Below are 12547 nucleotides of genomic sequence, written 5' to 3'. Positions count from 1 at the left end.
TTTGTTGCTCCTGTCCTGTCCACCCTGGCCGTGGCCCACAGCAGCCAGGGAAGCCAGGTGTCCTGGAGGGGGACGCTGGGCTATGACCTCAGGGTCCACACAGTTCGTGCCCCTGGTCCCTGCTGGAGCAGCAGCACTCCCACAGCTGGCCCTGTTCCTCAGGGGGACGATGGCCCAGTCCTCATCCATGCCCCGTTCACCATTCATTCACCGGCTCAGTGTATTTATGGAGCGCCTGCTGTGTGTGTCCGCAGACAGACACGCTCCCTCTCTCAGGGCCCCGGGCTGGTGGGGAGTGAGACAGTGGTCAGGCACTCACACCCCGAACAGGCCACTGTGAACCAAGGGGGCTGCTCTGAAGGACAAGAGGGGGTTCAGGGACTCCTGGGGGCCTCCCTGGGGAAATGATGGCTGAACCAGATGGGAAGAATGAGAAGACACAAAGAACATTCCAGGCGGAGGAAACAGCAGACATGAAGGTCCTGTGGCTGGAAGGATGTTGGAGGTTGGAGGGCGGGAGAGGGGCGGGGCGGGGGGAGGGGCAGGGGGGGTCCTGCTTCCTGCATCCCAGGGTGAAGGAAACCTCAAAGCTCTAAGCAGCAAAGGGACACGTTCAGGTCTGGGTTTAAAGATCACCCTGAGCCTGACTCAACACCTGGCTATAAAGAAAGCTTTGGGGACAGTAAGAGAAATCTGAATGTGATGGGTTTAGAAGGAACTAGAGCATTATTGTCGGTTCCATTAGGCGTGATGACGGTGTTGTGGTTATGGAGAGAAAGGTCCATTTAGAAAAATCAATGTATTCACTGGAGGAGTGAACGATCAAATCTGAAATTCAATTTAAAATATTAAAGAAAAAGACAAATAGGCCGGGTGCAGTGGTTCACGCCTGTAATCCCAGCACTTTGGAAGGCTGAGGTGAGAGGATCACTTGAGGCCAGGAGTTCAAGACCAGCCTGGGCAACATAACTAGACCCTGTCTCTATAAAAAAAGAAGAAAAAGAAAACTAGCCAGGTGTGTGGTAGCATGCGCCTGTAGTCCCAGCTACTAAGGACCTGAAGCAGGAGGACCGCTTGAGCCCAGGAGTTCGAGGCTGCAGTGAGCTGCGATCGAGCTGTTGCACTCCAGCCTGGACAACAGAGCGAGACCCAGTCTCCACCCCCAAAAAAAGACAAATGGAGAAAATATGACAAGATTTTAACTCTTGTTAGATATAGAAGATGGGTATGAGTAGTGTCCATTATACTATTCACTCTACTTCTGGGTTTGTTTGAAATATTTCATATTACAAATAAAAAAAAAATAATGAAGAACAGAGGAAAGATAGGTCAATGATAGACAGACAGACAGATAGAAAAGATCACCCTGGTTGTTGGGCAGAGGCTGGGTTGGAGAGGCGAGGCCTCCCAAGTTGGGGGACCCCATGAAGAATTTGTGATAGATTAATTCTAAAATGACCACCAGCAACCCATGTTCTTGTACAATCTTCTCCCCTGGAATATGAGTGATAGTTGCGGATGTGACGGGATAGCACCCCTGTAACTATGTTATTTGACAAAAGAGACTCCTACAGTTATAACTAAAGTCCCTAATAGCCAAGTTAATCAAAGGGGAGATAGATCTTGGTGGGCCTGACCTAATCAGGCGAGGTCTTAAAAGTGGGACTCTTAAAGACAGAGGAAGTGGAAGTATATGTTCTCTTGGGCCGAACACACAACCTCTGTGAGGAAGGAAATGAATTCCTCCAACAACTACATGAGCTCAAAGGGCCCTAAGCCTCAGATGAGACCTCAGCCCCAGCCAATACAAGGATTTCAGCCTTATGAGAGAACCCAGTCACGGTGGCCTGAACTACTGACCTACCACAATCGGGAGCTAATGAGCTGTTAGCTTTGTGATGATTTGTTATGCAGCAACAGAAAACAAATACACTGTCAAAAGAGTTCAGGGCAAAGAAGCAATGGCTCGGGTTGGGGTCACGACAGTGGGGATGGTGTGAAGCAGATGGACTTGGGAGCTCCTGCTGGACAAGATGTGACAGCAAGGAAGGTGGCATCTGGAAGGAAAGCAGGAGGGAGGGCCTGCAGGAGGATGAGGTTGGGGGACAGCTTGAGGGGTCCTTTCAGGCATCTGTGTGAATTTCTTGAGCAGTCAGCTGGGCACAGTCAGGTGAGGGCTGGGATCCGGCAGTCGGCGGCGGGTGGTGGAGGCTGGTGCCATGGGAGGGAGGAGCTGGGCCCAGGATGGAGCCCCAAGGACCTGACCCTGAGGGTGCCCCGAGGGGCTGATTGGGGGGGGCAAGGGTGGTGTCCTGTCCTACATCCTGTCCTAAAAGCTGAGTGCCACAGTTTGAATGTGTTCCCCACAGTTTATGTGTTGCAAACTCAATCCCAGTGCAATAGTGTTGAGAGGTGGGACCTCTAAGAGGTGACTGGGTCATGAGTGCTCTGTGCTCATGAATGGAGCAGTGTTTTTGTCGTTATCAGGGGAGTGGCGTCCTCACAGAGGATGAGTTTGGCTCCCTCTCTCTCGTGCACTCGAATGCTCTCTTGCCCTTCCTCCTTCTGCTGTGGGATGATGCAGAAAGAAGGCCCTTGCCAGATGCCAGCACCTTCATAGCGGGCTTCCCAGCCTCCAGGACCATTAAGTTCCCCCGTCTGTGGTATCCTGTTACGGTGCACAAAACAGACACCGGGGAGGGAGAGGGCTCAGGGCCCATGAATGCACGCTCATCAAATGTACTTTCTTCCAAAAAAATTCAGAAAAGATTTCTGTAATTTTGCTTTTGAATTTCTTTAGCTTCCTGGCTCTGCCTTTGATAAATTTGGAGCAGATGCACAAACTCTCTGTGCCTCAGTTTCCTCATCTGTAAAACAAGAATAATGACGGTTCTTTTTCTTTTTTTTTTTTGAGACAGAGTCTCACTCTGTCACCTGGACTAGAGTGCCGTGGCGTCAGCCTAGCTCACAGCAATCTCAAACTCCCGGGCTCAAGCAATTCTTCTGCCTCAGCCTCCCGAGTAGGTGGGACTACAGTCATGCACCACCATGCCCAGCTAATTTTTTCTATATATATTTTTAGTTGTCCAGCTAATTTCTTTCTGTTTTTAATAGAGATGGGGGTCTTGCTCTTGCTCAGGCTGGTCTCGAACTCCTGACCTCGAGCGATCCTCCTGCCTTGGCCTCCCAGAGTGCTAATGACAGTTCTTAAGCCACAGAACATGTTGACATCTATAAAGTCATAATACCACGCCCAGCGCAGTTAAGTCCTGCATACGTGTTAGCTAAATAAAATGCCAGTAACCTTTAATTTCCGGTTTCTCATCAGCCAGCTGGCATTCTCAGAATTCTTGCAATGTGAGGAAATCTAACCCACAAAGAATTCTCAAATGGAGTGAAACTGTTACCAAAAGTTCAGTACTTGTCCCTGTGGTAGAAGGAAGAATGCGGACAAGACAAGTGGCTTGAGGAGAAGGAAAGAGAAGATTATTAATTTGCCAGCAAATGAGGAGGATGTCAGCCTCTAGTCTTAAAAAAACAAAAAAAGCCATTGTCCTATCTAGAAGCAGAAATACAGAGCTTCTAAAGGGAGTTTTCAGCTTTGGGCTATTGCTGTTTAACCATAGCGTCTCCTGTGACCTCTGCCAGGGACAAGTCCATTGAGCCATCTCCTGTGGTACAAGGAGGAGACGGCCCCCTCTGGTCACTGGCCCAACAGGAATGCAGGTTGTAAATTCCCAAAAGGGTGAGGGAGTTTTAAAGAGACAGATCGTAAAACAGTTTGCTCTTTCTCAGGCTGTTACCTCTGTTACAAAACTTTTATAAATACCAAGTAAAAAAATAAAGATGACATAACATTACATCTTGTAGGTATTTAATGAAACATCTATTACTTTTAATTTTGCCACTTTATGTTTGCATTTTACAGTAGCACACAATGTTAATTGTTAACACAATTTTCATGGCCCCTGAAGATCCCGTGGACCCAGCACCGTGAGCCTAACCAGTAAAGCAGCTCTACCAGCGGCAGAGGGCACACAGGTGCCTCCAGGGGGCTGATTCTGAGCTGACCAGATAGGGACAATGACCAGACCTATTGGCCAGTCCCACCTGGCTCCGCCCACCAGCGCTGTCGGGGTGGGGAGGGTGAGAAGGAAACTGAATTAGCAGAAATCAGGGAGTTCTTCCCAGGGAGGAGTTGGGCGGGTTCAGCTGGGTCACAGTCCATGACAAGGCACTAGGTGGAGGGCACAAGGGCAGTGTTTATGGATGAAGGAAGCAGCTTCCAGACAAGAGCGCTGGGAGCAGGAGCCTGGGGAGGCAGGAGGAGGGCGGGCTCTCTAGCTCCCCCTGCCCTGGCTCACCCCACCTGTCATCCCATAGTGTCAGGGTTGGGAAGACCCCAGGGGACAGCTAGTTCTGCCTCCTCATTAGCAGGTGGGAGACTGAGGGCTCTAGAGCGGAAAGGATCTGCCCAGGTTTAAACTGTGCTGGTCCCAGGTTTCCTGATGACCCAGTTTCTTTTCCTGTGACATCCCTGCCCACCGTGAACCTCATCCCTGCCCTGGAACACATGTCCACATGTCTGACCTCCCTTCTCATGGCCAGCAAATCAGCTTTAGTGTGTTTCTGGGGTGCCCGTGGCCAAGAGGGGGTCTGTTCAGTCATCTGGGGGCTAAGATTTTATTTTATTTCACACATTCCACATCCCATTCTCCAGTGGGCCCCCTGACTTAAACCAGGAAGGGGATGAGTTAATAGCAAATGGTGTGTGCCCTGGGGTCTCTTCCTTCCTGGCTACAGGAGCGTTAGGATCCTGGCTCCAGGTTGGATTTGCTGTGTGATTTTGAGCATGACTCAACCTCTCTGGGTTTTGTTTGCCTCCCCTAACACATAAAGATAACACTCATTGTCCTCGGGGGGCTCAGGGATTCCACTTGTCCACATCCATGAAGCTCTGGGCACACGGCGGGTTCTCAAGCAATAACAGTATGTGTCACCCTAAGCCCCACTCCCAGGAGGCATTTCCTCTTTAGAAATCGCCTCTGAATCCTTTACTCTCACCAAGGTGTAAGCATAATAATTTTAAGGTTATGCCCTCCAGGGGAATTTTAGCAGGGATCTGTTAAAAATAAAAATAAAAAAAACAGTGGAGTGCTAATGGCAGAATTTCTGACAACAGCTGAGGATGAGAAAATGCTCCGTGCAGGGGGTGGGGAGGGTGGGCTGGGGGGTGGAAAGGGCTGGAGGAGGGAGGAGGGAGACAGTTGAACCTTTTCAGGTAGTGCCTCAGCCTTTGTAGCAGGGAAGAAAAGGCCAGTGTTGGCGGGGCTGCTGCAATCTAGACCCGGGCGTGGTTGGACTTAACTTTCCAGGTGAAAGAGAGCCTGGGGAACAGGGATCCCGAGCAGAGGAGAGCCATGAGTCATGGGAAGCCATGTGGCCGGTAAGCTGCTGACACACATACACTCACATGACCACTGCACGTGTTTTAGCTGATTTTCAAGGCTGGATGGAAGAGCCCTTGAACCTTCCCCTTGGAACGTGTGCTCATTGACCCAAGATGGGGCTGTTTATACCTAATCTGTCCCAGAATTAATTCCTTTTTCTTCTTGGGGATCAAGGAGAAAGGATGAACAATTGGGGTCCAATCATAGACTTGCAGAACATTAAGGCCAGGAGTGATCTCAGAGAACATCCAACTCCACATCCCATCATACAGACAGTGAACTGAGGCCTGGAGAAGGCAGGGTGGTGGGCAGGGCCTCTCGGCCTCTCTGGGCCTGTCAGACACTTAAAAAACGGGAGAGGAGTTCTATGGAAGCATTTGTTCTTAACACTGACTGGCTCATTGAATAAGATCAGCCCCAAACATCCAAAGATAAAAAGGTAACCCATTAACGCCATTGTCACAACAGTGTAGAGAATGGCATTTAGGCAAGTCCCAGGCAGGAACATGGAAAAATGAAGCAGCTGACCCATTAAAGCAATTGGCTTGTGGTTGTTTTTTCTTTTTGCTAAACTTTGCTTTATTGTTGTTCTCGTGTTGTTTGTAAAATAAACCTCAGGGAAAGAAGTGCTGAGTGTTCAGAGCTGATACAATTCTCCGTCTTAGGCTGCTTACTATATTGGTTTAGCTGCTATGACAAATTAACACAAATTTAACTGTGTGCCTCAAAACCACACACATTTATTATCTTACAGCTCTTTAGGTTAGAAGTCCAACTGGGGATTCACTGGGCTGAAATCAAGGAGCAGGCAGTGCAGGGAGAATTTGGTTTTTGTCTTTTTCAGCATCTAGAAGCTGCCTGCATTCCTTGACTCGTGGCCTCTTCTGTCTTCAATGCCAGCAACATTGCATTTATCTGATCATCTTGTGTAGGCACATCTCTTTCTGAGCCAGGAAATGTTCCCTGATTTTGAAAATTTATGTGGTTAGATTGGACCCACCTGGATAATCCAGGCTGCTGTCTCCATTTCAAAGTCCATGCCCGTAATCACATCTGCGAAGTCCATGTTGCTCCGAGAGGTAACGTAGTCTCAGGTTCTAGGGATTAAAATACAGGCAGTTTGGGGCCATTATTCTGCCTACGTACTCTTTCTTTTCTCAGTGGTCTCCCTAAAAGTGCATGTCACATCTTTTGCAGAAAAGAACAATTTCCATTGTTATAGAAAATCTGGCTGAATCAGAATTTTTTTTCAAAGATTTTAAATCTTTTTTTAAAAATTGTTTTATATTCTGAGTATCTGTATTCAGAAAAGGGAACCAATTACAAAGTTACAGATGAATTTTCATAAACTGACCACACCCGTGTAATCAGCACACAGATGGAGAAACAGAACATGCCCAGTCGCCCCAGAGGTCCCGCTCCTGTCTCCTCTACTCCTCAATGCAATTTAGTATTTGTTGACATTAGAAAATGCTGTGTGCGGGCAATACCTGGAGGATTACTGGAATAAACAGGAGCTAGCACAAGTGATATTCATTTATTCATTCAACAAGTATTTTCTGGCACTTGTCCTGGGCGTCAGGGAAAACGGGATGAGTTGATTCGATGCTGGTCCTGTGGCACAGAACCCACGGAGGAAACTGTGGGGCGGGAAGGAGTGTGCGAAGCAGCAGCACACAATGCGTTGGCCGAGCCTAACCAGTAGGACGCCCGGGGAAAGTGGGCCCCAGCGGCGGCAGTGTTGGAGCCGAAAGGATTGCAGGCAAGAGGAGCGGCGTGGGCAAAGGCATGGCAGTGGGAACAGGCCGGGGATGCTGTGGGGTTTGGGAAGACGAAGAGGGATCTGACCACTGGACTCGGCAGCGCGCAGGCCTTGCTCACGCTCTCGGATCCGCCATTCCCATTCTCATTTCCCAGCCAAATCCCAGCTCTCCACACCCAGAACTGGCGCCGTAACCTTGTACCAGTGTCCTCATTCTACTGAGGGGGATGCAGGCCCACGGGACAGGGGACGCACACCCGTGGCCAGTCAAGCTCTTCCTGATCCCCTCCCTGCTCCTTTCCACGGAGCCCGCCTGTGCTGGGGGAGAAAACCCGCCTCGGTGGGGGGTCGGACAGTGAGCGGGGCACACAGCTGCCAACCGTGATGGCAGGGGGGGTGACTGTCGCGCTGTGAGGAAAAAGAAAGCTGGGTAAGGAAACAGGGAGGGGGAGATGCAGGGAAGGGAATGAGGAAGCAAGTTGTGCGAGATGGGGGAGAAGAGGCCTCCAGGCAGAGGGAGGCGCCCGGCCTCCACGGTCTGAGGAAAGGCCGGGGCTGTGTGGTGCAGGGGGTGGAGATTAGACCCCAAAGCACTGGTCTGTCCACCGCCATCTTGCCCTGTCCTTGGCAATGGGCCACGGCGGAGGGCGGTGAGGCGTGGGGATCTGCCGCTGCTCGTCCTGGTCTTCCTCCCTCAGCAGAGGCCAGCACAGGGATGATGCCCGGCGGGCCTCGGCCCTCCTCAGGAGCACGTGCCTGGCTGACCTCGCACCTTCCCACTCCTGCACCCCCTCATGTCTAGGGGCGTCAAAATAGGGAGAGGCCCCCCACTGTGCAGCTGAGGAAACAGGCTCAACACTCTGCTCTGTGCCAGGTGCAGAGGGGTCGGTGGGGGCAGGACGGGCTTTGCCAACGTGCCCCCCAGCAGACCGGGCGGGGGAGTGACCTCTTGCCCGGTTCTGGAGGAAGTTCCCAGCAGGAACCGGGGCAGAAGTTCCCAGCAGCCCGCCGGTGCCTCGGTGGCGGGTGACGAAGTAAACTCGCGCGGGGCAGCGGGGCGGGGGGGGGCCGGAAGGGGCAACGGCAGGGGCTCACAGGGGCGATTACGCGGGAGGGGCGTTCGGGACCGCGGGGGCAGGACCCGGAGCAGGTGGGCGCTGGTGGGAGGGGACGGGGAGGGTCGAGGGACAGCTGGCTGGGCGGGGTTAAGAGGCGGATCCCTGAGTGGTTTCATTAGGGAAACGGTGGGCTTCCGAAGGTCGGGGGCGGGCCTCTTGGGAGTGGGCGGGGCCAGGGAACCAGAGTCGAGTCAGGCCCGCCCGGGGGCGTGGCTTGCGGCCCGGGGCGGGGCGGGCGCGCGGGCGGCGGCGGCGCGGAGGTGCGCTCGCCTCAGCTGGGCTTGGCGGCGGCGACGGTGGCCGCGACGGCGACGCGCACAAAAGCGGATTGTGGCTTCACTGGTGCTCGCGGCGGGCGGGGCCGGGGCCGGGACCGGGGCCGGGGCGGGGGCGGCGGGGCGTGCTGGAGGCCCCCGCGGGCGCGGCGCGGGCGATGAGCCGGGGCCCGGCATGGCCTCCGCGCGGCCGCCGGGCCGGGCCTGCGCCTCGGTGCCCGCGCCCGCGGTGCTCCGGGCCGGGCCGCCCGCCCTCCCCGCCGCCGCCGCCTCCTCCCCGGAGCCTGCAGGCGCCGCCGAGGCCGAGGAGCGCTCGCTGCAGCACATGCTGCGCGCCATAGCCGAGGAGCGCGGCCGCGCCTGCCTGCGCCGCGAGGTCTGCGGCCTCGGTGAGTGGGCCGGGCCGGGCCGGGCCGGACCGGGGGCGGGCGGCGGGGCCGCGAGCGTTGCCGGTGTGCGCACCTCTGCGCGTGTGCGTGTCCATCGCCCTGTGTTGCTGTCTCTGCCTGTGTGTCTCTGTGCGTGTCTCTCTGCGTACTCGTGTCGGTGTGAGTCGCTGCCCCTCCGTATATCTCTGTCTCTGTCCTGTCCTCCAGGCATCCCATGTCCCTGCATCTGGGTCTTTCGTGTGTCCCTGTGTCTCCGTCTCTGCTTTGGGTCCCGCGAGCGCCCCGCACCCTGTGTCCCTGTGCCTCTTTCTGTTCCCCTGGTCATTCTGTGTCTTTCTCCAGCCGTCCGCGTGTCTGTTTCATGTTTCATCTCCCTCCTTCCTTTCCGTAGCTCTGCAAATCCCCTTCCTTCTCCAGGAAGCGCAGCTCCAGGGAGTGTGGGCGTGGGATTTAGGGAGACCCAACACGACAGGGCCAGTCCCCCGTGGGATCCAGGTGGACCTCCCCGGAGCGTGCCCTGGCCACTGTCCCCAGTTCACGCGGATGGTGGAGGCTCCAGCTTCCTAAAGCCTTTGTCTTTCTGAACCCAGCCTTCCTTCTGTTAGTTCTAGGGACCTGTTGGGCAGTGGCCCCCTGAACCCACCCTCTTGGCAGAGGGAGCAGGGCCTGCTGCCTCTCTGGGCGCGATTCTGGTCTAAGGAGGCCCCAAGTCATCAATCTGCTGGGTGGGGTGGGGTGAGGGTGCCTCTTACGGTTTGAAAGGGCCTGGGAGTGCAGGTGTGGGTGGGGTCTTCCAGCCTGGCTGGGTGTGAGGTAATTCATTACTGATGATCGAGCCCAGATCTAAGCCAAGGAGGAGCCCCCTCTTTTGTAGTCTCAGGTTTGTCATTTTCTCCATGAAAAGACCCCTCCCTTCTCCATGCAGGGAATGACTTCATACCACATTGTCAGCCACCCCCAACCCCCACCCCCAGTCTGGGCTGGGGATTTCTGAGGGGGCGACAGCATTGCTGAGTAGGGAATGTCAGCCTTCCAGATTCTACCAGTGCCCCCTCATTCACCATTGGGGAAACTGAGTCCCAAAGAGCAAAGGCATCCACTCTAAGGTCACACAGCAGCAGGCCCCTCAGCAGGCCACGCCTGGGAGGCTGGGGTGAGGAGAGGAAATACATTAGAATCCTCCCTTTTGTAGGAGACAGGCTTAGCACAAGGCACTTCTCAGTGAGCAGGTCCCAGCCCAGCCTGCCTGGGAATGGAGCTTTCTTGGGGGAGACGGTGGGGGTGGTGCTTCTGAAGTGGGAGGGACAAGAACATAGGTGTTAAGATTTATTTTTGAGCAGAAATTGGAGAATGCTCATTAATTCATTTAGCAAACATTCGTTGAGTACCTACTGTGTGCCAGCCTGGCAGGCCCACCTGCCACCTGGCACAGAATGAGCCGGGGTGGGTTGAGGGACCATCTGCTGCAGGCCCCTTGGCCCTGTTTTCTCAGCAGCTCCAAGCAGTTCCTCGCTGCTCCCCTGTCCACACATGCCTTCTGTCCTCTGACTGCCTTTACCTGTGAGCATCTTCTCTTCTGTTATGCAGTCCCTGCTGCAAGGAGGCCTCAGGGCCATCCCCTAAGAACAGTGATATCAGCACGTAGCATTTACTGAGCACTTGCTATGTCCAGATGCTTTATCCATGCTCTGTCCATTTAATTTGACACGATACCGACTTTGCCAGGTGGCAACATCACGTCCATAGCACCATAAGGAGCCTGAAACTTGCCCAGGGACAGCCAGGGTTTGATGACGTTCACACTGTAGCCTTGGCTGCTCTCCTGGCCTCCATTTCTCCCTCCCACACAAGGAACCCCCTCTTACCCTACTCCTGAATTCAGTCCCTGTGGGCTCCGAAGCTCTGCACTTTTACACAGCTGTTTCCTCTGCCTGGATAGCCGCCCCTATGCATTTGCCCCATGAGCACCTACAGGTCTTCCTTTAAGTCTCAGCTCCAGTGCTGCCACCTGTGAACTCTTTTTTTAAAATTTAAAAAAAATTTTTTAGACAGAGTCTTGCTCTGTCGCCCGGGCTAGAGTGCTGTGGCGTCAGCCTCGCTTACAGCAACCTCAAACTCCTGGGCTCAAGTGATCCTCCTGCCTCAGCCTCACAAGTAGCTGGGACTACAGTGCACCACCACACCTGGCTAATTTTTTCTATTTTTAGTAGAGGTTGGGTCTCGTTCTTGCTCAGGTTGGTTTTGAACTCCTGGGCTCAAGCAATCCTTCCGCCTTGGCCTCCCAGAGTGCTAGGATTACAGGCGTGAGCCACCACACCTGCCAACCCTGGGAACTCTTTTCTAACTCCCAGGCACACAGTCCTGTTCCACTGCCTGTGTTCTCTTTGTGCTAGGTACATGTCCCTTGGGACAGTCAGGACAATTTTGGCATTGTAATAGTCTATATGGCTGTCTCCTCGGTTAGCAGTGAGCCCTTGAGGGTATTGCATAGTCTCAGCGCCTTCCATGGGGCACATACAGAACAGGCGCCCAATAACATTTAGCAAACAGATGGAAGAATTACTTTCTGGACTGGCACATGAAGGGTGTGAGTGGCCAAGGAGACTGGAATCTTAACTCCTTAGAAGGGCTCATGTTGCCCATCTCTTTCATTTTTCAGAGGAGAGATTTGATGTTCAGAGAGAAGCGAGCTTGTTAGGAACTTAGTGCCCAGAGCAGAGTTAGGACCCAGTGATTGGCCCAAGCACCCAGAACACCGGCCCCAGGGCACTTGTACATCTGTTGAATCGTTAACTTTTTCAACCCGTGGGGTCAGGATTATGTTTTATAATCTCCATTTTATAGTGCTGACAACCTGTTTATGAATGAATTTAAATCTCTCAGATTTTTGTTGTTGTTGTTGTTTAATTAAAGCTCAGGTGACTCAGAATCGTGCTGTGTCCTCTGAGGTGGTTTTGAAGGTGTGGGGAAGCCTCAGGTGGAGGCGCTTGGCTTTAGACAAGTTGTTATCTGTGAGTCAGTGTCCGTGGGATGGGACAAAGCTTTTGTCCCTCCCCATGCAGGGATTGTCGCCCAGCTCTCGTGATGAAAGGCACTTTCTAGATCCAAACCTGACTGTTGAGTCTCGTCTGTGGTGGCCTCTGCAGAAGCAGCTTTGAGCACTTGCTCTGTGTTGGGCCTGATCCCTGCCTTGTGGGAGGGCACAGTCGATGGGGGAGAGAAGCCAGGTGCACAAGTGACTCTTAGCTGAAGTAAAAACCCTGCCGGAAGCAGCCAGGGCTAGGGTGGCCTCCCAAATAGGATTCTGGTGTTGTGTCCACAGGTTTGCGGTTCCAGGTAACAGATGAACCAAGCGGGCCGGCTGAGGTAGCCTCTTTGGGGCTCTAGAATCTCTGAGCTGGGAGGAATCAGGTGGTTCAACGTCCAGGTGTACGGCTACCTGGACGGAAGGTGGACAAAGCCTGCCACTTGATCCCGGGCTTGGGCCGTCTCCTGGCCCTTGGATGTCAGCCCAAACATGCTGTATGGGCAGGCCCCTTTCAACAGGGGCGGC

The 12547-nt window shown here is 53.6% G+C and overlaps 1 protein-coding gene across 2 annotated transcripts in view; it reads left to right on the top strand.

The window, feature by feature from the left end:
- The first annotated feature begins 8873 nt into the window (after positions 1-8873).
- Positions 8874-12547, top strand: part of KIAA0930 (KIAA0930 ortholog) — a 39210-nt gene continuing 35536 nt past the window's right edge. For both annotated transcript variants that reach the window (XM_069489268.1, XM_069489269.1), the window contains exon 1: positions 8874-8994. In XM_069489268.1, the coding sequence (XP_069345369.1) occupies positions 8931-8994 (64 nt within the window). In that variant the 5' untranslated portion in view covers positions 8874-8930. The remainder of the gene's footprint in view (positions 8995-12547) is intronic.

This window comes from Eulemur rufifrons, chromosome 16 (genome assembly GCF_041146395.1).
Source record: "Eulemur rufifrons isolate Redbay chromosome 16, OSU_ERuf_1, whole genome shotgun sequence".
Classification (NCBI taxonomy): Eukaryota; Metazoa; Chordata; class Mammalia; order Primates; family Lemuridae; genus Eulemur; species Eulemur rufifrons.
The sequence above is the reverse complement of the archived record's forward strand: the minus strand, read 5'-3'. Positions and strand labels throughout refer to the sequence as shown.